General features: G+C 44.1%; 1 protein-coding gene across 3 annotated transcripts in view; it reads left to right on the forward strand.

The window, feature by feature from the left end:
• The first annotated feature begins 34 nt into the window (after positions 1-34).
• The window catches only part of LOC143140325 (interleukin-1 receptor type 2-like), a 30,622-nt gene continuing 4,314 nt past the window's right edge, over positions 35-26,342 (forward strand). Inside the window, exons 1-9 of one of the 3 annotated variants that reach the window (XR_012990634.1) lie at positions 35-281; positions 1,539-1,607; positions 3,366-3,386; positions 3,626-3,827; positions 6,603-6,762; positions 7,324-7,471; positions 25,264-25,329; positions 25,499-25,610; positions 26,165-26,252. Coding sequence is in view for 2 of the 3 variants with exons in the window: in XM_076301118.1 (XP_076157233.1) it covers positions 227-281; positions 1,539-1,607; positions 3,366-3,386; positions 3,626-3,827; positions 6,603-6,762; positions 7,324-7,471; positions 25,264-25,329; positions 25,499-25,610; positions 26,122-26,252 (964 nt within the window). In the remaining variant the exon portion in view is untranslated. Of the gene's footprint in view, positions 282-873; positions 1,065-1,538; positions 1,608-3,365; positions 3,387-3,625; positions 3,828-6,602; positions 6,763-7,323; positions 7,472-25,263; positions 25,330-25,498; positions 25,611-26,121; positions 26,253-26,342 lie in introns of those variants that run through there. The other 2 variants (XM_076301118.1, XM_076301119.1) reach the window with 2 other exon arrangements.

Consider the following 26,342-nt stretch of genomic DNA (forward strand, 5'->3'; position numbering starts at 1 on the left):
CACACACATGCATTTTTAGTCAAAGCGACTCACATGGTAAACATTTTAAAGCTTTTTAAAACAATTCTCCCAAGGTGGAGAGGGATGTCCCTGCTCTAGTAGGAACTGGTAGCGTGTTCCACCAATGAGGAACAACAGATGAGAAGAGTTTGGATTGGCCTGACCATGGCCGGTGGGAGAGCTAGACGTGCTGCTTCATGGCAATTTCACTTCGGCACTTCCGCACATGGCTTCCTTTCTTCCCGTGGCATCGGCAACGATAACACCAGCTGCTATGAGAGGTAAGGCTCTTTCGGTTAATAATCTTTGGTTATTGTTCTTGTTATTATTGTTATTGTTCTTATTGTTAGGTCTTATTGTTAGGTCTTCCACTTTTTCTTATTGATTACTGTTCTGTTGAGATGCCCCCTCCCACACACACATCACTCCTGCATTCTTTAGTTTTAGTTAGTCTAGTGTTGCAGTAAAGTAACCTATCATTTGTCATTTTTGTTTATTTACTATTGGTTATTGTTCTTAGATTAGATTAGATTAGATTAGATTAAACTTTATTGTCATTTAGCAGAGTACAGGTACAGAGCCAATGCAATGCAGTTGACATCCAACCAGAAGTGCAAAGAAGCATTAAATACTAAGTGCAGATTGAGTAAGGTATTATGTGCAATTGTGTAGACAATATAGCCTAGAAATCTAGACGCACCCTAGCGGCAGCAAATTACATTTGCTTCCAGGGCTAGTCTAGCAACTCTCCGTTGGCTTGTGAGCTCGAAAAATTAAACTTCTATCAGGCCAATCAAATCGTGAGACGTTAGGTGGGCTTAACATAATGATTGATGGCAGAGTTGCAACTGAATTCCCTGCTACTTGAAAACAAAGAAGATGGATGTTGCTGTTGGCCAACAGTGTGACACGAGTTAAGCTTGTTTTAAAATGGCAAAAGTTTGAACTAGCCAACTAGCTCCGCTGGTGGGAAAACGCATGGGACTCAGCGCTGTCCTATTGCGTGCAGAGGGAATTTAAAAGACAACCGATTATCCCGCTCCTCGGACTGAGCACTGCGAACGGTGAGTGCCCAGACCCTACATTTTAATGTGGGTCTGGCTCGTCAGGCTATAGACAATAGGGATTAGTTGGATAAATACAGGTTTTCCAGATGACATGTCTACAGAGATAAGTAGAGTATGTAGAGTATAAATAGACATTCTATAACTAATAAATAAATATATATAAATATATATTTATATATTTATATTTATATATATAATTACAGTATATACAGTATATATACACATGTAATATATATGTACAGTATATTGCACAACTTCAGATAGTCCAAAATGCAGCTGCTAGACTGCTGACAGGTATTAAGAAACATGACCACATTACTGCAGAGACTAAATTCCTTGTATACAGCGTTGGCCATACAAGACAAATGTCAACTTACATTATGTGTTAAGTGTGTTATGGTGTGACAATGGTGTGTGTGTGTGTGTGTGTGTGTGTGTGTGTGTGTGTGTGTGTGTGTGTCTTTCTTCCAGGTGGTATGGCGTGGAGTGTGTGGGTCGGCTTGTTACTACTGCTGGCTGAAGATCCTAAAGGTTCTAAAGGTAAGCTCTACTCACTGCACAGTGCACACACACACACACATGCACAAACACGCACGCACACACACACACACACAAGCATGAACACACACACACACATAGTCAAACACACACACACAGTTGAATGATAGACCTCTGAAGTTCGCCTACAAAAAAGCTGACATCTTTGAGATTCGGTATCTTGTGATTTTTCCTATGGAAAAATAACATGGGGGTTTTGAATTATCGCACCTGTTAAACTCTCGCGAGGATGAACGAAGAAGTCTGAAATGCAGTGGGGTTTTGCTCAACACACTTTTGTCTTCTGCCTTCGAGTGGGTGCTGTGATCTTCAGTATGTGAACACGGCAAGCTTAGGTCCCAGCCGTGGGGCAACTGGCTGGGGCACCTGCACTGTACGCCGGCGACCGGGTTTGATTCCTGCCCCGTGGTCCTTTCTAGATCCCACCCCGACTCTCTCTCCCACTCACTTCCTGTCATTCTCCACTGTCCTGTCTGATTAAAGCCATATAACCCCCCCCCCCAGCAAACCCCAGAGCTAACTTGCAATGCAACTTGCCATCAGTGTTGCCAGGTCACGTGAAGAAAAATAAGCAGCAGGTCTCTGGAAATAAGCCCAAAAGAAGCGACCCAATACCAAATAGTCAGCATCCACTCCCCGAACCCCTGACATTACATTTCTGGGGCGGTCATGTTAGCGGAGCCCACAGTTACAGCGCAGAGTTTAAAAGGTTAAAGGTTAAAAATGCCCTCTGTGTACGTGTAGAGGCATAGGTTAAAATGCCCTCTGTATATGTGTAGAGCAGTGTTTCTCAAAGTGTGGTGCGGGGACCACTGGTGGTCCACGAGCAAACAAGAGGTCCTGCAAACAATTCATCTAAACAATATAGATGAATTGTTTGCAAATTGAACCTTGTATCTAAATCCAAACAGTTCTGCAACACTACGCTAGTTTTAATCATATGAATCCTCTGACACAATAAGCAAGGTGCAAAGATAATAAGCAAGGTTGTTCAGTGAGTAGGCCTATTGTGTAATATACTGTTGTAGGTTTTTTGTTTTAGCTAGGTGGTCCTTGAGGCATTTTTTATTTTTTGAGTGGTCCTTGGTCTGAAAAAGTTTGAGAAACACTGGTGTAGAGGCATAGGTTAAAATGGCCTCTGTGTACGTGTAGAGGCATAGGTTAAAATGGCCTCTATGTACGTGTAGAGACAGAGGTTAAAATGGCCTCTATGTACGTGTAGAGACAGAGGTTAAAATGGCCTCTATGTACGTGTAGAGGCATAGGTTAAAATGGCCTCTATGTACGTGTAGAGACAGAGGTAAAAATGCCCTCTATGTACGTGTAGGCGTTGTTTGGATTCTACACAGAAACAACAAATACGAAGCAAGCCCAAAAGAAGCGACCGCATAAAAAACACGCCTCCAGAACCGCAACCTGCGATTTAACAAAAAAACAACCCGAAGTCGCTTATAATAAGCAAACTATGGCAACACTGCTTGCCATAGGTAGTTAGCTTCAATTAACACCCAGATCTCCTTATATGGGCAAAAATGGCAGCTTTGGTTCCTTTTTGTAGGTGAACTCAGAGCCCGTCTACGGACATTCTTTTAGACATTGTCTGGTGAACTTCTGAGGTCTATCTATGATTCTCCCCCACATTACCCACAACCCTCTTTGGCATGACTTCATAACCCACAATGCTTTCGCATGACCTCATTACCCACAATGCTTCAGTTATGATGTGTTTGTCTTCCTCAGGAGAAACTGAAGAACCTGAGAGTAAGTAAGAGCATGTGTGTGTGTGTGTGTGTGTGTGTTTTTGCTTGTGTGTGTGTGTGTGTGTGTGTGTGTGTGTGTGTGTGTGTGTGTGTTTGCTTGTGTGTGTGTTTGTTTAGCTGATTAAGATTACCCCAATTCTGTTGGTTATGTGATTGCTCTTCCTTCTGCTGACGCTGTGTGTGTGTGTGTGTGTGTGTGTGTGTGTGTGTGTGTGTGTGTGTGTGTGTGTGTTTGTTTAGCTGATGAGGATTACTACACATCTAATGGATATGCAATTGCTCTTCCTTGCGGTAACGCTGAGGAAAGTGAGAATGTAACCTGGAGACGACGAGAGGATGCTCCCTTGGATACGGCCGTTGCCGGGGTGGAGGTGAGGGGTGGAGCTCTGTGGTTCCTACCTGCTGACTCCTCCCACAGTGGAATCTACGTTTGTGAGAGGAGGTATGGACACACACACACACACACATCTCTCTCTCTCTCTCTCTCTCTCTCTCTCTCTCTCTCTCTCTCACACACACACACACAGAGACACTAATCCTGTGATCTATGTTTGTGAGAGGAGGTATGGACACCTATAGACCTCTGAAGTTCGCCTACAAAAAATAACCAAAACAGCCATCTTTGCCCATATAAGGAGATCCGGATGTTAATTTAAGCTAACTACCTATGGCAAGTTGCATTGCAAGTTAGCTCTGGGGTAGCAAAAATCGAGTATCCACTCGAAGGCAGAGGACAAAAGTGTGTTCAGGAAAACGTCCCCATTTCAGACTTTTTCATCCCCACGAGAGTTTAACAGGTGCGATAATTCAAAATCCCCATGTTATTTTCCCATAGGATAAATCGGCAGATACCGGATGTCAAAAATGGCTGCTTTTTTGTAGGCGAACTTCAGAGGTCTATTGTCAACGTGAGCTATGCTCAAGCAGTGACATGTGATTTAATGCATGGGTTAAAGTGACGTGAAGTGAGTCAGACAGAAGATGGGCCTGTCTTTAGTTCCTGAATCCTGTCCCTCTCAAGTAACAATAAAGTTTTGAATTATCGCACCTGTTAAACTCTCGCGAGGATGAACGAAGAAGTCTGAAATGCAGTGGGGTTTTGCTCAACACACTTATGTCCTCTGCCTTCGAGTGGGTGCTGTGATCTTCAGTATGTGAACACGGCAAGCTTAGATCCCAGCCGTGGGGCAGCTGGCTGGGGCACCTGCACTGTACGCAGGCTACCCGGGTTCGATTCCCATCCCGTGGTCCTTTCTAGATCCCACCCTGACTCTGTCTCCCACTTGTTTCCTGTCATTCTCCACTATCCTGTCTGATTAAAGGCATATAACCCCCCCCCCCCCCAGCAAACTTAGAGTTTTGCTACCCCAGAGCTAACTTGCAATGCAACTTGCCATCAGTGTTGCCAGGTCACGTGAAGAAAAATAAGCAGCAGGTCTCTGGAAATAAGCCCAAAAGAAGCGACCCAATACCAAATAGTCAGCATCCACTCCCCGAACCCCTGACGTTACATTTCTGGGGCGGTCATGTTAGCGGAGCCCACAGTTACAGCACAGAGTAACAATAAATGGTGTGATTAGCAACTATAATGAAAGAAAAAACGCTGATTCTGCAACTTTCACATTCAGTAAGCGATGGCTCAAGAGAGGATTATTGTGTTTCTGCAATCTAATCAGGTTTCACTTCACTTTACTGGCTCACTGTGTCAGAAGGTACATGCTCTGCAGCCCTGCAATTTCATGCAAAATTCACTACTCTGATGAGAAGCAGAGCATTCCTAATCACAGATGGAAGTTGGAACAGGGACCAGTATAGACATCACTAAAGCCAATTTGTGAAAAGGCTCTTGAGATATGGAGGATCTAAAAAAAAAAGTAGAATATCGTGGAAAAGTGTATTGGTTTAAGTTATAAACAAAACATGCTGTAAACTTTGCGAATCTATGTCAAAATCCTGGCTACGGCCATAATCATGTCTCAAATATCAGCTCAGTTTTGTGGTTTAATAGCCATTTAATTATAGGCCCTACAAGTGGAAAGAACAATAAAACACCCTGCGTATGTGTATATTGTGCCATTTGGCAAGAGGATACATTTAGCCAATTATATGACAGCTCAGTCACCTTCATGTCCCCCAACTTCACATCTCTGCATTACAAGCCTGCTGGCCAGTAGCTCATGACAGACCTGTCTGCATGCCATTGTAGGCAAGAAAGAGGCATAATCAGTCTTGAATGTGATAAAAGAGCGAGCCTTAACATTAGGGTGAGTTCACATTTTCAGCAAAGAATAGTTATTTGTCAAATGATGATTAGTTTATTTTTTTTTTATTAAAATGAAAAAATGTGTGTGCCAGGTTAGATAGCAAGCAAAGTCTTCTTCCAGACAGGTGACAGATTTTTAAACACAAAAGATACAGTGAGTGTTTTCCTTCCATTTCTTATCATATTCGAACACAATTTTGGTTAATCTCTTAATTTGATAATAAAAAATGTATTTATATAATATGTAATTTGCCACTGCTGTAACGTGTAAAGTTCTGGAAAAGTTTGAACACACACACACACACTAACATCTCTCTCTCTCTCTCTCTCTCTCTCTCTCTCTCACTAATGCTACATCATGCCCATGTTTACCACCCAGTGCTATTCCAGCAGAGTCCAAATGTGATCTGGATACATGATGTGCTGTAGCCTGACGAGCCAGACCCACATTAAAATATAGGGTCTGGGCACTCACCGTTCACAGTGCTCAGTCTGAGGGGCGGGATAATCGGTTGTCTTTCAAATTCCCTCTGCACGCAATAGGACAGCGCTATGAGTCCCATGCGTTTCCCACCAGTGGAGCTAGTTGGCTAGTCCAAACTTTTGCCAACTTAATAAAAGCTTAACTCGTGTCACACTGTTCGCCAACAGCAACATCCATCTTATTTGTTTTCAAGTAGCAGGGAATTCAAGCCAAACAGTTGCAATCTGCCATCAATCATTATGTTAAGCCCGCCCTAACGACTCTATACACGATTTGATTGGCCTGATAGAAGTTTAATTTTTCGAGCTTACAAGCCAACGGAGAGTTGCTAGACTATCCCTGGCAGCAAATGTAATCTGCTGCCGCTAGGGTGCGTCTAGATTTCTAGGCTAGATGTGCTGCCCTCTGATGGCAACTTTAGTATTTGCTTGCTAATGTGGATATGTGTGTGTGTGTGTGTGTGTTTACAGTGATGAACGCTGGGATGCAAGATTACACGTGGGCAGTGAAGTGTGCCCTGAGTTGAACCGCGATGTATACCTAATGCTGAACCATTCTGGTCATCTGAGCTGCTGCGAACAAGACCACATATTCAGATACGGAGCTAACCTGCGCATCACCTGGCTAAAGGTAGGCTAGTCTCAACCCTGCTCATGACCTTTAACCCTGACCGCATCACCTGGCTAAAGGTAGGCTGGCTAGCCCCCACCCCAACCCTGCCCACGCCCCTGACCTTTAACCTCTCCACCACCTTTACTTGACCCTCATGATAGCCAATAGTAAAACTCCACCCTGACTGAGTAACTCAGCTGAATGGCAAACTGTTAAGTACCACAGCCAAAGCTAAACCCAACCATAGCCAACTGCTAAGCTAAAGCCAAACTCAACCATAGCCAACTGCTAAGCTAAAGCCAAACTCAACCATAGCCAACTGCTAAGCTAGAACCAAACTCAACCATAGCCAACTGCTAAGCTAGAACCAAACTCAACCATAGCCAACTGTTAAGCTAGAACCAAACTCAACCATAGCCAACTGCTAAGATAAAACCAAACTCAACCATAGCCAACTGCTAAGCTAAACCTAAACCCAACCTTAGCCAACTGCTTAACTCGACTTTAGCCAGCTACTCATCTAAAGCTGATGTTGTCTGTTTTTTTGTGTGTGTGTGTGTGTGTGTGTGTGTGTTGTAGGACTGTATGCCTTTGAACAGGTCTGAGAGGATCCTGGAGTTCCCCAAGGTGTCGCTTCATGACAAAGGGAACTACACCTGCCTGCTCCACTTCAGCCTGGAGGGACACAACTACACCTCAGCCAACACCGCCCAAGTCTCCATCGATGGTAACCACTTTTTGGTTGCACTGTACAGTATATATTCATGTCTCTGTCCGTGGGATTGTCTGGAATCTGGCCATATAAGAACCATGATGGTGGGATACTCCATGGTTAAGCAATTTACAACAATGTATATACTGACATAAATAGTTTACATTAGAATACATTATAATTTCAGCTCAAAGTTGGAGACCTTGTAGAAATGTGTTGCAATTTCAAAACAGGATTACTCGGTAACTGCTTATTGTACAAAAGCATATTATATTTTGGTACTTGGTAGGGTCTGCTGTTTATTTTGATATACAGTTTGCCATGTGTTGAGTAAAGAGTTTGTGAAATATTTCAGTAATAGTCTTGCAGTTAAACTAATGTTCGTCATTGACCAGCAGATGATCAGCTAGAGCCATGTACCGCCCTGCAAATAATCTAAATCAACCTCCTGTTTGTTTTAGTTTTATTTGGTGTCCTGTTTAAATTGTGTAATTTTAACATTAGCCTACTTTAGCTTCGACTTTGACTCCACTCGACACCCACTTGCTCTGGTTAGAACAGCAATTGTAAACACAGCGACTTTATCTGCATGTGTGAACTGGTGTTACGTGTCAACTGTCTTCCATTACTGTTAATTATTCCATTATTGTGAATTTACTGCGTTGATGACGTTTCACAAATGATGACGTTTTTTCGACAGATGTGGCTGCTTGCAGATTTGTCAGATACATTACCGTTCAAAAATGTGGGGACACTGTGGTGTTTTTTTTGCATTTCAGCAGCGGTCAGAGCAAAAGAACTAAAAGTGAAACCAGCAAGTAAAGGGGAAATGCTTCCAAGAGGCCTGTGTGGAGACCGTTTCTGAGGATCACAGGGTCAGAACAAACTAGGAGTAAAATCCCACATTACAGTACAACACATTGGAAACTGGAAAACCCAAAGTACACAATATTAAGACACAATAACACATATTTTTTAATGTTTACTAACAGCCTACTGTGTATCACATAGCCTGGGCTGTATGGGCTCTAGCCTAAGTTAAGACAACTTAAGACTCCTTTCAATACAATATTAAAATGCAATATTATGCAATGCAATATTAATATATATAAACAGCTAGCAACTGTCATCAACAGCACACACCCCTTTTTGAATGCTCACACGCACAGTCCTCCTTCCGTCAACAACACGAGATTCAATTCACTTCAATTCAATTGAGCTTTATTGGCATGACAAAAAATACCATTTGTTGTGAAAGCATACATGTACATAGTAGCGTGCAAACAAAGAAAACTAAACATCATGCATTATACATTATTGCAACGGCAGTGTGTGTGTGTACATGATGGTGCGGATGGAGTGACTACCTTTGTTTGTGGATCCTTAAAGTTTTGAAGGTCTGGGGGCATTTCTCTGAATTTAGGAAATAACTTGTATCTTGTATCTTTCCATTGGCAGCATTTGGCATGCAATGCATTGCTAGATGTGTTTCTCTGTACCTTGAGGATACTTTTATAGAACTCTGCATGCAGGGTTTTGATTGGGTGTTTGTCCCATTTTCCAAATCCGTTGTACACAAGAGCCCCACACTTCACTGCCATACAATGCAATTGGTTCAATAACTGTTTGGAATATTTTGAGCCTGATCTGAATGGGTATGTCAAATTGAATAGATTTTTGATGGCGTAGAAAAGCCCTTTTTGCTTTCTCTTTCAAATCATTCATGGCCAAGTTGAAATTACCAGTTAAACTGATTTTCAGCCTAAGGTAGGTGTAACTTTTTACATGTTCATTTGCATATGCACCAAGGGTTCATTTCTTTCCCTGATATCTGGATTTTTTCTGGAAAGTTAGTAATTTTGTTTTTTTGGGGGTTTATAGTCAGGGCCCAGGTCTGACAGAACTTGTGCAGGACATTTAGGTTCTTCTGTAGACACTTTTCTGTTGGAGACAGCAGAACCAAGTCATCCACAAAGAGAAGAAATTTGATTTCGGAGTCATTTAATAGGAAGCCAGGAGCTGCTGACTGCTCAAGTCTTTTTGCCAATTCATATATATGAATTGGCTAAAAGACTTGAGCAGTATGTATATATTGAAGAGGGTCGGTGTTAGAGGACAGCCCTGTCGCACACCCCATTCTTGAGTGAAGAATTCTGTTTGTTTGTTTTCAATTTTAATTGCACATTTGTTGTTTAAGTACATTGTTTTTATTATGTTGTTTAAGTACATTGTTTTTATTATGTTGTATGTTTCACCCCCCCCCCCTCCTACACCAGTTTCAATAAGTTTGCAGAATAGACCGTCATGCCAAATAGAATCAAAGGTCTTCTGGAAATCTACAAAGCAAGCAAATATTTTTGTTTTATTTTGGTTTACATATCTATTTATTAAGGTGTGTAGGGTGAAAATATGATCTTATGTTCTACCTTTTGGTAAAAAACCTATTTGACTCAGGGCATCATGCTCAATAAGGAAGTTTATTATGACCGCCGCTAGCGAAGCTAGCGAAGCTAGCGAAGCGGTCATATAGGGATTGTCAAAGTTTTTTTTTTTTTTTTTTTTTTTTTCCCGTCATCTACTTCCTGAAATTTTGGTCAACGATACCCGGGGCACCGAAACACCGGGGCACATGAAATTTGGTGGGTATGTAGCCCCACTAGACTTTTACGGAAAAATTTCGTTTGGTCCCCGGGGGCCACTCCCCCTCCGCGCTGGGCCCCCCGAAACCCAAAAAATGCAGTTTTTCCTAAATAACTACCTGAACCGTGGCACCGAGGATGAAGAAATTTTTATGGTATGTTGGTCTCAAGGGCCCACATCAACTTAGCCCATAATCACTCATTTGTGATTTGCACCCCCCCGGTAAAAAATGAAAATGCAATATCATTCTGCTTTAATCGCCCCTCTCTTCAGTAAAGACGTTCAGAACTGCACCAAATTTTATGTGTATGATTAACCTGACATTCTCTGGGGGTATGCCAAATTTCGTAGAATTTCATCCATGGGGGGGTCTAAAAAATTAAGTTATGTGTACATTTAGTGACTCTACACTCATTGGCCTGTAGATGGTGGTGCACACATATACACATGCACACACACACACAGGCACCCACATACTATCGGTATTAGAACGGCTGATACATAATTACAAATTCAGTAGGATTAAAAGAAAGCCAAAATAAATATTCATCATCATCATCATGGCTGCATTTCCAGTATTGGCGATAAGTAGTCGTTTGTCCACTAGATGGCGCATCGTTGCAGTGAGACGTAATTTTGTTGGAAGTTAATCTAAAGTGGGTTAGAAAGACTCTATGCTTCCTACAAGGACAAGACTGTAGGCTACAGTAGTTTACCGCAGAGAACGTCTAAGGGTAGGATGATTTCTGCATGAAATGTAATTCCCATTTCCTCTTGAAGCCGAAATAAATCTGAGAATGTTTATCGGACATGCTTGTTTTTTACTGCAGGTAGGCTACGTTAATCCTATCAATAGCAGAACGTAGGTAAAATAATGTTAGCGTTAGCATGGTTGAGTGATGGAGGCCAATTTGATTATTGATGTATTTGTAGAAAACCATAAATGCGTTTATAGGCTACCAAGCAAATCGATAACAGCACTAATTGTATCTTTCGACTGTCATCTCATTTGCTTATGACCATAACCTAGGCTACTAACAGGAGCTAAGTGAGTTAGCCACAACACGTTCGCTACGTGATGGTTTTTTAATGGAAAATATATAGGCTAGCTGCTACCTGAAAGATAACCTGTCTATGATCCCGTGATGATCTACATCTCCATTTAAACCAGATGTTTTAGAGCGCACGTTGAGATGTATTCAGGGCAGGGCTGTACCTACACATATTTGTTGCACGTGCTACAAAAATCATTCTTTGCGATGGATGATTTAGTACCAACGTTACACCGGTCAGATACAGTTTTGCCTATGGCTATTCCGTGAGACTGAGGCGCTTTTTGTTTGTTCGAAGTGCGTGTTTAGGGTGTGAGAGGGGAGTCGATGTGCTTTGATTCCAGCTTGGTAGTTGTAGTCTATGCGATTAAAAAACACGTGTGTGTGAAGTATCCAAACAATGATAACGCTTTCATTATGGCTGCTTTAGCCACAGACCTTGAGTTACTGTACAGTGGGTTGGGTTCCATTTAGAAGTGTCCACTTCATTCGCCCTTTCCGTGATTCACAGCTACGTGAAATGTATTACTACTGATATGCAAAACTATTAACTTTTCGCCAAGAGGTGGCAGCTTGATACTGTAAGGTGTAAGCCATTGGTTCCAACGGAGATTTTATTTGGGTCGCCAGCATAGCCTGGTGACAATTTGTGTTGTGTAATAGGCCTAGCATAGGGCCTACCTTATATAGCTTATAGTTTGTTAACAGTCACGGTTTTGTCATGCAATGTCTATGCATTTTTGCATTTAGAATAGCTCTAAAACCGGGGGGCGAACACGTCGCAGGGGGGGCGCCAGTGCGTGGATATCTCAATCGCAAAATTAAACAATATTTCTATCGGGCGCCTACCATGGACTAGGCTGGGTGAAAATCAAAAGATTGCGTCAAAAGATTGAGCTTAACCATGGACCTCATGGTTGCAAAATGCAAGGGAACATGAATCAGCATATTATTTGCACAAACAATAACGGAGAGTAGCTCTTCAACTTTGCCCGTTAAAATGTGTATGAACAGTCTCGCAACGCATTTCATGAAGGCCCTTTTGGACATGTCAGTTATTTGCACCACTGGGTAAAACGGCATTTTGTTTTAGACTACTGGTATTTAATTTGTGCATTGACAATAAAGCTGAATATAATTTGAACTAGATGACTAAACCTATGCATATGTAGAAGAAGAAACATTCACAAAAATCCATGACATGACCTCTCTTCTTGATAGCTGTTGAAAACTGCATGGAACTGACAGGGATTGTTTTAGTTTAATAATAAATAAATAAATACATTATGCTGCTACCTTCTGCTTTTCCCAAATACAATGTAGCCTACAGGTGTACCTTTCATCAGTCCAGTTGCAATGGATGGACTATGATGAACTGCCCTACTTGTGATTGTTTAGAGATTTTAAAGGTTTTATAACAATGTTACAGATTTTTTGGCCCAGAAACAAATCTATTCACCTTTGCAGCGCCAGTAGGCTACTTTGTGTGCGGAATGTGTGCAAACACACATTCCAAACAAGCATACACAAAAGTTTCAAGAGTGGGGGATGGAGTAGAAGATGGAGACAAATTCATTAATATGATTTATTTTCGCGGAATGGATGTGCAGGACTGAGCGGCGGTCATATTTTGTACCGCTACGCGGTACATCTAGTTATTCTACTGTTTAAAATGATACAATGCTTCCCCAGATTACTGTTTACACAGATGTGCCGGTAGTTATTAGGGTCAAATTTGTCTCCACTTTTGAAAAGGGGTGTAATGAGTCCATTCCAGATATCAGGGAAGTATCCGACACTTTCCATACTCCATATAAGTTCCTCATGTTGCTTTTTGTTAACAGTGTTCCTACACCCTTACTAAAGCCTGACTTTAACAGTGAACCTACAACCTTACTGAAGCCTGACTTTAAGTTTATTCCAGTTATTCCAGAAATTATTAGAATTGAAAAGTTCTTCAATTGTATCTAATTGATTTTTGGGGAACTGTTCCGTCTTCTTTCTGAGTGTGTTTTTTTATTGTTTAAGCTCTTCATAATAGCTAAGGCGTAAACCAGGATCGTTGGGTTGTCTGTGGGAGCCAGTTTTTCCTCATGATTTTGCAATCCTGATCAAACATTTTTTCCTTATCTTGTTTATTCCTATGGGACTTATCTTGTTTATTCCTATGGGACTTATCTTGTTTATTCCTATGGGACTTATCTTGTTTATTCCTATGGGACGTTTTTTTTAGGGATGTCCGATATTGGCTTTTTTGCCGATATCCGATATGCCGATATTGTCCAACTCTCAAATTTCGATTCCGATATCAGCCGATACCGATGTCGATATGTGGGTTATTTTTCCTCAAAACTAATTTAGGTAACATCACATATCTTAACACAACATGCTTAATGTTATTGTGATGCCCCACTGGATGCATTCTTGAATGCAACAAGGCTTTCCAAATGTTAACATTGTCTGTGCAAAATAAGAAAAATACTTCAACTTAATTTAGGGAAAAAGTGCCATGTTTATTTTTTATTTTTTAATTGTCTCAAACAACAGTTTGGATTACACTCTCCCTGAGATAATCTTGACAATGCCCGCAACAAATAGGGCAAATTTGACTTCTTCACAAATGATAAAACATTGTACCTGAACAACTATGTGCAACATAGCAGAATGTAAAGCCAACTAAAATAACAGGCATAGTGCATAGGCTTCCCTTTTTCTGTGTTAAATGAGCCTGCATTTGTAGGATGCTTCATGAACTGTTTCTTTAACTAAAACTCAATCACCTTAATTGAATGAATGCACAAATATGAGTCAATTACAATGTGGCAAGCAACTATACTGCACAATTTTGAAAACATTTGTTTGAGCTACAAAAAATACTTCAGGCTTGAGGTGAAGTACATAACGGGCCATACCCACAATCAGGCTTGGAATTTCACCATTTTAGGAGCAAAGCCACTTGGCCTTCAGTTGGGCATATTTGGTGGGGGGCACAAAGGCCACATGTCAGGGCACCAAGGCCAAAGTTAACTATACAGTAGTAGGCTATAAAAATGATCAAAGTTGTATTCACTGCAGTAGACCTGCATCACTGTATACAAAAAAATAAAACATGACATATTACATATAACTGTAAATCATCTGATCATCTAATATTTTCAGATATCTAGGCTATATTTAACATTTATTTTATATTTGGCCTGTTATACAATCATGTATTGAACAATTTAAGCACAGCTCAGCTTTAAGAAACTCAAATAGCCTTGATGCATGCTTAGCATTTTGTGATCATTAAGGCTACTTTCACAAACTCTTACAGTCAGCTGTCCTCTAATTTACCGATATCTAGGCGACATTTGTAATATTTGTTTTGTATTTGGCCTAGAGTTGGATGTCTCGAGACCGGTCTTGGTCTCGAGACCGGTCTCGAGACCACTTTTACGTGGTCTCGGTCTTGTCACAGTCTCGACCGTCTTTGGTCTTGGTCTTGTCTTGGTCTCGCATCCCTCGGTCTTGTCTTGGTCTCATTGTCTTGGTCTTGCGGTCTCGGGTCGACATAGTGGTCGGGAGATTTGCAACAAATATGTCCATGATACAAAACATAACATTCGATAATGCAACATTAAATTATTTCGCCTTTCACGACCCCTTCAAATGCAACCTTTCAAATGCAACCAATCAATGACATACATGTATTTTGTTGTGATTAAGAAACTGGCGCTCATCCAATCAAAAGACGCAAGTGTAGCCAGCGCGAAACGTTAGGTTTACGTCGTAGCTGTCAGTCTCAGTCAGACCTAGTAATAATAATGTCAGCGAATTCCGCCATCATTAAATTTGCATTCACGGAACATAAATAAATTTGCAGTCCAGGGGCAAGAAAGAAGCATTCTGCAAAATGCAAGTTTTGCAAAGTCTCTCTCTCTCATCATTGTCATGCAATTGCTATAGCCTACATAGTTTATCTCACCCAGTCTACGAAAACATTTACAGTGAGTGAGCTCACAGTCACACACATTCATGACATGCTCTGTCTCTGCATTGTTCTGTCTGTAGTTGAAATAATACCTTCTTAAATTTAATTTAAACTGGGACTGAACCTCTTACCCCAGCAGGGTTCTCAAGTCTCACGCGCAATTCAACAAGTTCACACTGTGAGTGACCGGATGGCCACCTCACTTGCCCGGACAGCGTTGCGGTGGGAAATCAGAGAGAAGGGGTAAAAAATGTCAGGAATGCAGAAGAATTTGTATTTCAAAGTTGCCAGTGTATTTATTTTTACAGTGCCCGTTAGTCCTCCACCATCGAAACAGACAAAAAAGGAAAAAAGTTCAAAAATAGCAAAATACTCCCAAAAGGGCAAAATATAGCAAAGTCCAAAAATATATCAAAAGTCCAAAGATAATCAAAAATGGCAAAATACAAAAAGAGAAGGCACCAAATCAAAATACTATAGCTTCAGACTTCAAGGCAACAAGTTCAAATGTCCACTTACTTCAGAGCTCTCTCCGGTTGTCAGCTCTTCACCCCCTTAACCCAAACTGAGCCGGGTTTTTAATACCCAGTCCTACTATGCTCAGACGCACCATGATTGGCTAACAAGATAATTGACTAAACACATCCTTGGACTGTACCATTAATCACCATCATATTTGTACACAACGTGTGTTTAAATCATCAAACACAAACCAAACAATAACATGTACCTCAAACCCATCCCACACATCTTTGCTATGCTACACGTAAAGCCCATAAACATATAACATTCAACAGATGCATAGCAACACAAAGCACACTTCCAAACCCCCTTCGCGACATCATTCCCCATACCCAAAGTCAAGATGGCATTACAAATACTACACAAATGGCGCATGCTTCCGTTTGGCAGTGGTGACTGAAGGTGGAGGAACACAAGAGGTACGTATGGCGTTTTGTTTAATGAATAGACCAGGGAGATAATGTGGTGTGTGCAGTGTTACATGCGAGTGGGTACCTCACCCGTATGCATGAGATGTTTCAGGGCCGTATGAGTATGGAGACTTGTGGCGGCTGGTTTGGTACTGTTAGCGCAGCCAGCGCTAACTTCCGTGTTGGCGTTTCACTCGCGGAAACTGACAGGCAAACAATTGTCTCTGTTCGTAAGCAGGCAGCGCACACACTCCGGGCAAACCTTGTGCTGCGCCGGCTGTGTGAGCGTGTGTGGGTGTGGGGTGTATGTGCGTGTGTGTGTGTGTGTGTGTGCAAGGGCTCAATGTCTCTCGTTGGCACTCCTGCTCTTGCAGGGCTTCCGCGATGCAGAGTGCGTTCAAGCAAATGTTCGGAACTGTCCATAACATTCAAGGGAGTTCGTCAGGCAAAGCAAATATTCATAAAATGTCCATAATTCACACACAAGCAATACTATCTTTAAAACAGTGAGGAGGGGAGAGAGCGCCTACTCACATTTCCCACCACCTCTGCAGTCTCAGTCACTCGGGTGACGAGACAAGAAATCAGCCACCGTGTTCACTTTGCCAGCCCGATACCGGACTGTGAACCTGTATGGCTGCAGTGCCAAGAACCAGCGAGTAATCCTGGCATTCGTGTCTTTCATGCGCCCAAGCCATTGCAAGGCGCGATGGTCGGTCTCAAGCGTGAAGTGACCGCCCAGCACATAGTACTTGAAGGAGTCAAGGGCAAACTTCACTGCCAGGCACTCTAGCTCGACTGCTGCATACCTGGTTTCACGGGGAAACAATTTGCGGCTAACAAAAGCCACTGGTCGTTGGTCTTCCCCTTCACCTTGGAGGAGAACTGCGCCAATACCAACACCCGAGGCATCAGTATGCACCGTGAAGGGCTTGGTGAAATCAGGACTCTGAAGCACAGGGCCCTTGCAAAGAGCCCCTTTCAGGTCCACAAAGGCCCTCTCCTGCTCCTCCCCCCACTGACCCTGAGGATTGCCGTCCTTTCGGGTGAGGTCAGTAAGAGGTGATGCTCGGCTAGCAAAATCCGGAATGAACTTCCGGTACCAACCTACCAGGCCAAGAAATGACCGGACAGCCTTCTTGGTCCGAGGTCTCTGGCAGTTCCGCACCGCCTCCACTTTGTCCTGCTGTGGCCGAATGACGCCCCGACCCAGCACATACCCCAGGTAGCGAACCTCCTCCTGGGCAATGGCACACTTCCGGGGATGGATGGTGAGGCCTGCCTGCTTGATCTTGTTGAGCACCTCCTCCAGGTGTTGCAAATGTTCCCCCCAGGTGGCGCTGTACACCACAATGTCATCCAAATAGGCAGCTGCAAACGACTCAGTTCCAGAGAGCACAATGTCCATCAGCCGCTGAAAAGTGGCCGGCGCCCCCTGCAGGCCAAATGGCATGACATTGAAGTGGTACAGGCCCTGGGGAGTGCGGAATGCTGTGTAGGGCTTGGTCTCCTCAGTCAATGGGACTTGCCAATAGCCTTTACATAAGTCCAGTGTGGTAATGTAGGTGGCCTTCCCCAGCCTCTCTATCAAGTCCTCCAAGCGAGGCATGGGGTACGCATCAAATTTTGATTGGGCGTTGACTCGCCGAAAGTCAATGCAAAATCTCAGTGTGCCATCTTTCTTTGGGACCAGGACCACGGGGTTACTCCACTCACTTGTCGATCTCTCAATCACCCCCAGTGCAAGCATGTCCTCCACCTCTGCCTTGAGTGAAGGTAGCAGACGTTGAGGTACCCGATACATTCGCTGACGCACTGGGGTCGAGTCGGTCAGCGTGACTGAGTGCTCCACCACCGTGGTGAAGCCTGGCCCCTCCTGGAACAGGTCAGTTGGAACGATCTGGTCCAGCTCGGCCTGCTGCTGTGGGGTCAAGTGCGACACGTCCGGGATGGTTGCTGGTTGGCTGTTCGGGAAGAACTGCTCCGGTCGCTCTTCATCCTCCGGCACTGCCTGCACCCGAAGCGCTGGAGTCGTTATGTGCCATTCTTTCAGCAGGTTCACATGGAAAGTCTGCCTCTGCTTTCTTCTCCCTGGCATCTCAATCTCGTACGTTGCCGGGCCCATCTGACGGATGACGTTGTATGGCCCCTGCCATTTGGCCAGCAACTTGCTCTCCGATGTAGGCAACAGGAGCAACACTTTCTGCCCCGGCACCAGAGTTCTCTGCCTGGCCTTCTGGTCATACCAGGTCTTCTGCCTGGTCTGTGACTTCTCCATGTTCGCACGCACCAGTTCAGTCATTTGCTCCATCTTCTCCCTCATCTTGAGAACATGCGCCAGAACGGACTGTGTCTCTGTGGCCTGCGGACCCTCCCAGGCCTCCTTAAGCACGTCCAGGGGTCCCCTCACTGGCCAGCCAAAGAGCAGTTCAAATGGCGCAAAGCCAGTAGACGCTTGGGGTACCTCCCTGTATGCAAAAAGGAGGTAGGGCAGCCAACGGTCCCAGTCCTTTCCATTTTCAGCCACAAACTTCCTCAACATACTTTTCAGGGTTTGGTTAAAACGTTCAACTAGGCCATCCGTCTGAGGATGGTAGGGGGTGGTCTTAATGCCTTTTATACCTAGTACGCCATAAACCTGCTTCAAGCTCTTAGAGAGAAAAGCTGTGCCCTGATCAGTGATGATCTCTCTGGGGATGCCTACTCGGGAGAATAATTGAAGTAAAGCCTGTGCGATGGGTCTGGCAGATATCCTGCGGAGTGGAAACGCCTCAGGATATCTGGTAGCGTAGTCGCATACCACTAGAATGTACCTAAAGCCGGACTGCGTTCGTTCTAGTGGGCCTACAATATCCATGGCTATGCGTGAGAATGGTACATCAATGCAAGGAAGTTGTTGTAGGGGGTATGGGCTAGCTGTGTACTTGCTGGTAAGCTGACATTCTGAGCATGATCGGCAAAACTCCTGCACATCTTTATACATGCCTGGCCAGAAAAATCTTGCTGCCACGCGGGCGTATGTTTTCGGGAGCCCCAAGTGACCCGCCCAGGGAATGCTGTGCCCCATTGCTAACACCCTGCTATGTAGCTGTGTGGGCACGACCAGCTGCTCTTCTCTGCCCCCGTCTGGCTGATGGTAGAGGATCCCCCCTCTAAGGACATACCCCTCCCCAGCTAAATTAGGCGGGACCCCTGTCCTGACCCCATCCTGCTCAATGACCTTCTCAAACGCCTTCTTCAGTGACCCATCCTCCCGCTGCATCTGTTTTATGTCTGTGGCAAGCTCCTCCCAGTCCCCATCTGACTGAGCTACTGGCAATTCTCTGGCCCTTTTAACCGTGCCCTCTAGCTTGTCTTGTCTTCTCTGTTGTCTGGACTTTTTGACTCTACCACTGCTAACACACTCCACATCACTGCTAGCAAAGGGTAGCTCATGCAATGGGTCACTCCTGGCCTGCCCTTCTGCGCATGCCGTCTTGCTGCTCTGAGATCTGGTAACCACCATGTTTACCACTCTGCTGGACTGCAAAAGTTCCGGTAACACTAGTATGTCCTGGCCAATTAACACTGGGTGGCTTAATTTCTCCACTACACCAACAGTCAGCTGATAAACCTGCCCATTGACATTAATGTAAACTTCAGCTGCTGGGTAGTCATGTGCATCGCCATTAACACACATAATTGAAACCTTTCTTCCGGGTAACAGGTCTCGCTCCTCTACCAGGTGTGGCTGCACTAGTGTCTGGTTGCTCCCAGTGTCCAACACTGCTATGGCCTCCTTCCCATTAACAGACACCTGCACTGTCTGCAGCCTCCCCAGGAAACTCACTGCCTCCCCCTCTGGTCTCGGTAGGCAACTGTATCCGGCTCCCTTGGGCTTACGGTTAGGACAATCACGCACTATATGGCCTTCCTTACCACAATTGTGACACACTATGGATGTGGACGCTCTGGGTGCTACAGGGTATTTGGGCCTAATGGGAACTGTACTGTCTCTAGGGTAATTGCTAGGCTTAAAGGGGACAGTATTGTCTCTAGGACGATTACTAAGCTGTTGACCACCACCCTGACCAAAACCATCAGACCTACCCCTGGCTGCTGGCCTGTTGTCTTGGTTCTGGCGAAAGCTGGTGTGCCTCTGCCGTGCTGCAACGTAGTCCTCGACAAGTTCTGCCGCTCTCTGACCACTCTGTGGGTGCCGCTCCTTAACCCAAACTCTGACGTCTGGGGCCAAGGTCCTCAGGTACTGTTCCAGTATCAATGCCTCACAGATTTCTTCAACCGACTTCATTGCCGGTCTAATCCACTTATGAAAGAGGTCTTTCAGCCGGGTGTAAAGCTCTCTGGGTGTCTCACCGGGCTTGATGTCGGGCTCCCGGAACTGTCGCCTGTAGGTTTCCTCATTGATTTCAAACTTTTGCAGGATGGCTTCTCTTACGCGGTCATAATTCATGGTGTGGCTTGGCTCCATCGCGCGTGCTTTCCCTGTGAGGTGGGGGACGAGGATCACCGCCCAGTTCTCCTTTGGCCAGCAGTATGCTGTAGCTAGCCGCTCAAACGTCATGAGATACTGCTCGATGTCCTCTCCTTCCTCCAGTTTAGGAATGGCGCGTCTGGACCACTCCATGGGCATTGGTGCTGGTGGCGCCGCTGCCGGTGGTGAAAGTGACGGTGGTGCTGCCGCTACTGATGATGGTGCCGCCACCGCTGGTGCTTGGCCCGCCGCCGTCGCCACTGCCGCCACTGGTGGTGGTTGGACCGCTGTCGCTCTAGCCATGGTCACCGCCTGCTTCTCTACCTCAAAGTCATCACGCAGCAGGTTCAGCTGGACCTGGATGCCCCTCCAGCGTTGTTCCTGTTTGAAGAACTCCTTTTCCTGGGTCTCCAGTGATTTCTCCAGGAGCTTACGCAGTGCAGACAGGTCAGACCCTTGAGTGTTGCCCCCATCTGCCCCTGCTGTGTCCTCCTGGTCCTCTGATGTTCCTGCAGCTTTCTCATTGTTCTTCAGCTTGCGATACGCCATCTCACCGAGCTTCCCCTCTGATTTCGTCTTCTGTCAGCATCAATCCCACTTCTGACACCAAATGTGAGTGACCGGATGGCCACCTCACTTGCCCGGACAGCGTTGCGGTGGGAAATCAGAGAGAAGGGGTAAAAAATGTCAGGAATGCAGAAGAATTTGTATTTCAAAGTTGCCAGTGTATTTATTTTTACAGTGCCCGTTAGTCCTCCACCATCGAAACAGACAAAAAAGGAAAAAAGTTCAAAAATAGCAAAATACTCCCAAAAGGGCAAAATATAGCAAAGTCCAAAAATATATCAAAAGTCCAAAGATAATCAAAAATGGCAAAATACAAAAAGAGAAGGCACCAAATCAAAATACTATAGCTTCAGACTTCAAGGCAACAAGTTCAAATGTCCACTTACTTCAGAGCTCTCTCCGGTTGTCAGCTCTTCACCCCCTTAACCCAAACTGAGCCGGGTTTTTAATACCCAGTCCTACTATGCTCAGACGCACCATGATTGGCTAACAAGATAATTGACTAAACACATCCTTGGACTGTACCATTAATCACCATCATATTTGTACACAACGTGTGTTTAAATCATCAAACACAAACCAAACAATAACATGTACCTCAAACCCATCCCACACATCTTTGCTATGCTACACGTAAAGCCCATAAACATATAACATTCAACAGATGCATAGCAACACAAAGCACACTTCCAAACCCCCTTCGCGACATCATTCCCCATACCCAAAGTCAAGATGGCATTACAAATACTACACAAATGGCGCATGCTTCCGTTTGGCAGTGGTGACTGAAGGTGGAGGAACACAAGAGGTACGTATGGCGTTTTGTTTAATGAATAGACCAGGGAGATAATGTGGTGTGTGCAGTGTTACATGCGAGTGGGTACCTCACCCGTATGCATGAGATGTTTCAGGGCCGTATGAGTATGGAGACTTGTGGCGGCTGGTTTGGTACTGTTAGCGCAGCCAGCGCTAACTTCCGTGTTGGCGTTTCACTCGCGGAAACTGACAGGCAAACAATTGTCTCTGTTCGTAAGCAGGCAGCGCACACACTCCGGGCAAACCTTGTGCTGCGCCGGCTGTGTGAGCGTGTGTGGGTGTGGGGTGTATGTGCGTGTGTGTGTGTGTGTGTGTGCAAGGGCTCAATGTCTCTCGTTGGCACTCCTGCTCTTGCAGGGCTTCCGCGATGCAGAGTGCGTTCAAGCAAATGTTCGGAACTGTCCATAACATTCAAGGGAGTTCGTCAGGCAAAGCAAATATTCATAAAATGTCCATAATTCACACACAAGCAATACTATCTTTAAAACAGTGAGGAGGGGAGAGAGCGCCTACTCACACACACGCTCACACACCACACCTTGCATTTCTCACGCAGAAATATTACTAGGGATGTCAAGGTATCTGCATAATTATTAGAGGAGGCGCAGGGATACGAGAGGATTTCTCGCAGGGTTCAGAACTAGCGCACCACTCACCAGCAAAATCAAAAAAATAAATAGCCACCGACATCCAATCAAAAAATAGTAGGCTATTCGTTGTATCCGGGTAAAATTCCAAAATAGCACATCCCCTCCCTACAACCACGTTATGCTTGTGTGGGGTTACACGTTTAAGATTTCAAAACTGCACCAACATTGTTTTTATTCAGAAATTCAACTGTCTGTCATTTGGTAAACCAGCCTACTTATGGTACTTTACAGGGTGTGTAAATCAAGCCTTTTCACGAACATTTGGCCTAGCCTACTTTATTGCAAAATTATTTCTTATCTATAAACTAAACTAAACTGTCGGTCATTAAGAAAACCTAATGATTGTGTCGTTATAGCTTTGTGTAAGCCAGACATCAGCAACGTTCATTTTACACGACCAATCACTCTCGTGGCTGCCTGCACTTTCCCTGTCATCACGGCTGCAACTTTCGCACTCGTTTGTGCTTTTTAGCGCCGTGTTCATCAGGTCCCGGGACACCCATCTGATCCTCCATGGAGCATGTCAACAATGAATGAAAATTAGCTTATTATTAACGAGTGTTATCAATTTAAGCGAGTATGCTACACATAGGCCTAAATTTTTTTCTAAACATACAGGACTGCTGCAGACAATGACCTGTCAACCACCATAATGTATAATGAACTTGCTGTCCTCGGTTTCGGCATGCACATGCTTAGTCTAATGATTCAGTGACAATATAGGCTACTCAAGTGAATAAAGCAATTAGCCTAATAAATAAAATATTTGTCTCACTCAGTACATATAGGCCTACATCTCGTAAATTGGTGAGCCATAGAATATCCCAGCGTCACTGGGATAACTGGTGTAACACCAGAGACTTTCTAATGTGGAGACACAGCACTCAAAAAATCCTCCATAGAAATGCATGGGGCTAGTTTGCAACGCCAATATGGCCGTTGTCTACACATATCCCACCCCTTCCTCGCCAAAATGTCGACATGTGTATACATTGAGCGAATCATGTGGTGTGAGTTGACTACTTTGAGCCAATTGTGTGCTGTGTTGTGCAGACATTGTGCCAATCATGTGTTGTGAACTCGACACTGGAGCACGGTTGGTGTGGTGAAGCCTTGCGCACGCGCATTTCTGCTGAATAGGATGCCCGATGAGTACCCAAAAAGCGTTGCAATATGGCCGCCGAGTGGAGGGACATGCCTAAAAGGACTTTGGTAACACTAGCTCGCTAGATGTTTTTTTTTTTTTTTTTGGTCTCGGTCTTGGTCTCGGTCTCGTCTCGACTTTGTCTTGGTCTTGACTCAGTCTGTCTTGGCCTTGGTCTCGTCTTGGTCTCGGTCTTGATACCCTCTGGTCTTGGTAGTGTCTTGGTCTCGGTTTAGGCGGTCTTGACTACAAGTCTAATTTGGCCCGTTATGAAATAATGTGGAACAATTTAAACACAGTGTAAAACTTAAATCCCAAATTTGGAGACATCCATGTATGTTTAAATTTACTGCAAATTCAAAACGGGATTAGTCTGGAACGGCTAACTGTACAGGGGACTGATTTACACCTTTCTGTTCGGTAAGGTCTGCTGTTTATTCTGATATATGGTTTGTCATATGTTAAACGAAGGGTTCTGAAGTATTCCACCGAGATGAATGGGTAGGGAGATGGACGCAAAACCTTCAGTAGAATTTATGATTGAATGATATTATTTACTTTTCTCGCGAACCGTTCACCACAGCAATTAGCGGCTAACATCGTTTAAAAGCTGAGAAAAAGCTCTTTCATGTGATACTTGTGATGTCTGTGTGATGAGTAGGCTACTTCGCGAGTAGTTCAACTGAGAAGAATGGGTTAATTTGGACGCACTTTCTTGCGCTGTCACTTTCTCCAATCGCTATTAGTAGGACGCAAAGCAGAATATTTAAAGAAGGGGGCACCAAGGCCACCGTGGCCTGTAAACCTCTGATTTTCAAAGGGGCGTCACGGCCAACTCAAGGGGCTACGACGGCCATGGCCAATTCCAAACCACAGACATAATGTTTAAACAGAGCGAGCAAGTTTGTTACTGCAGCCATCCACGCTTGTTTGTATGCTTCAAGACGCAGCTTGATGAGGTCATCATCTGTGCGCCGGTAAACGTTTCAGGAGCGCATAGGCACTATTTGGGTGTAACGCAAGCATTATTTTATCGGTTTTAAGGCAAAAAAATCCGATAACGATATTAACAGATATTACATTTTTATGCTAATATCGGGCCGATAATATCGGTGGGCCAATATTATCGGACATCTCTAGTTTTTTCCTTATCTTGTTTATTCCTATGGGACTTATCTTGTTTATTCCTATGGGACTTATCTTGTTTATTCCTATGGGACTTTTTGGTAGTTGTAAGATTAGCTACATGACGCCCTTAAACTAAACACCAGCTAAACTACACCAGCTAAACTACACCCTTAAACTCAACACCAGCTAAACTACACCATAATCTACTCCTGAAACTACACCCTTAATCTAAACTACACACTCAAACACACACTGAGAAACAAATGTTTTACTTTTTCCCATTTTATGTGTGTGCATTTATGTGTGTGTTTATGTGTCTATATATGGTTGGATATGGATTTATGGACATTACTGGGTTTAAGTGTGTGTGTGTGTGTGTGTGTGTGTGTGTATTTTCATGAGTGTGTGTTTTGTATTCCTCTGTGTTGCAGTTCCTAAACAGCTCAGTAGGCCGCAGGTGATCCTTCCTATTAATGGGACACGAGAGGTGGAGCTCGGTGAGTGACAGCCCAAATCAACCAATTACGTTAGGAGTGGGAGGTGGGATTTTATACTGTATTGTGTATTTATATTATATATACTATATATTTATTCATATTTATTTATGTGTGTGTGTGTGTGTGTGTGTGTGTGTGTGTGTGTGTGTGTGTGTGTGTGTGTGTGTAGGGTCTCGTCATGAATTGCGTTGTGAGGTGTCGACTGGAAACACAGAGACTTTGGTGTTTTGGAGGATGAAGGATTCAGAAATCAACAACACACACTTCACCATCACTGAACAGTGAGTTTGTGTGTGGTCTCTCTCTCTCTCTCTCTTTTTCTCTCTCCATCTCTCTACCCTCCCTCTCTCTATCCCCCTCCCTCTCTCTTTGTGTGTGTGTGTGTGTTTGTTTATGTTTATTGTTCTTAGCAGATGCTGTTTTCTAAAGCGACTTACAACAACCTGTCATCTCGTTGACATTGTAGTCTACATTGAACATGAACAATGTAGCCTACATTAAAATACCAACAAAAATATAAATACCGCCCCAGCTGTGGCGCAACTGGCTGGGGCACCTGCACCGTACGCCGGCGACCCGGGTTCGATTCCCGCCCCGTGGTCCTTTCCGGATCCCACCCCTGCTCTCTCTCCCATTTGCTTCCTGTCACTCTTCACTGTCCTATCATTAAAGGCATAAAAAGCCCCAAAAATATACTTGAAAAAAAAAAAAAAAAAGATAAATACCAATAATCTGTGTGTTGGTTGAATAATCTGTGTGTTGAAACAGAATTTAACAGAATGTGTGTGTAAGAGTGCTTGAGTCCAGGGTTGTGAAGACTCTGATCATCTCTGAGGTCCGTGTGGAACATCTCAACATTCCGTTCCGGTGTTGGGCCACAAACAGCCTGGGCCAAGACGTCAGCCAGATTCTCCTCCATGCAGGTACCACACACACACACACACACAACTGTATTTTCCGGACTATAAGTCAAACTTTTTTTCATAGTTTGGCTGGTCCTGCGACTTATAGTC

The sequence above is a fragment of the Alosa pseudoharengus genome, unplaced genomic scaffold (genome assembly GCF_046254945.1).
Source record: "Alosa pseudoharengus isolate Yale_2024_CS ecotype anadromous, Long Island Sound unplaced genomic scaffold, YU_APseudo_1.1 YU_APseudo_1.1_scf_23, whole genome shotgun sequence".
NCBI lineage: Eukaryota > Metazoa > Chordata > Actinopteri > Clupeiformes > Clupeidae > Alosa > Alosa pseudoharengus.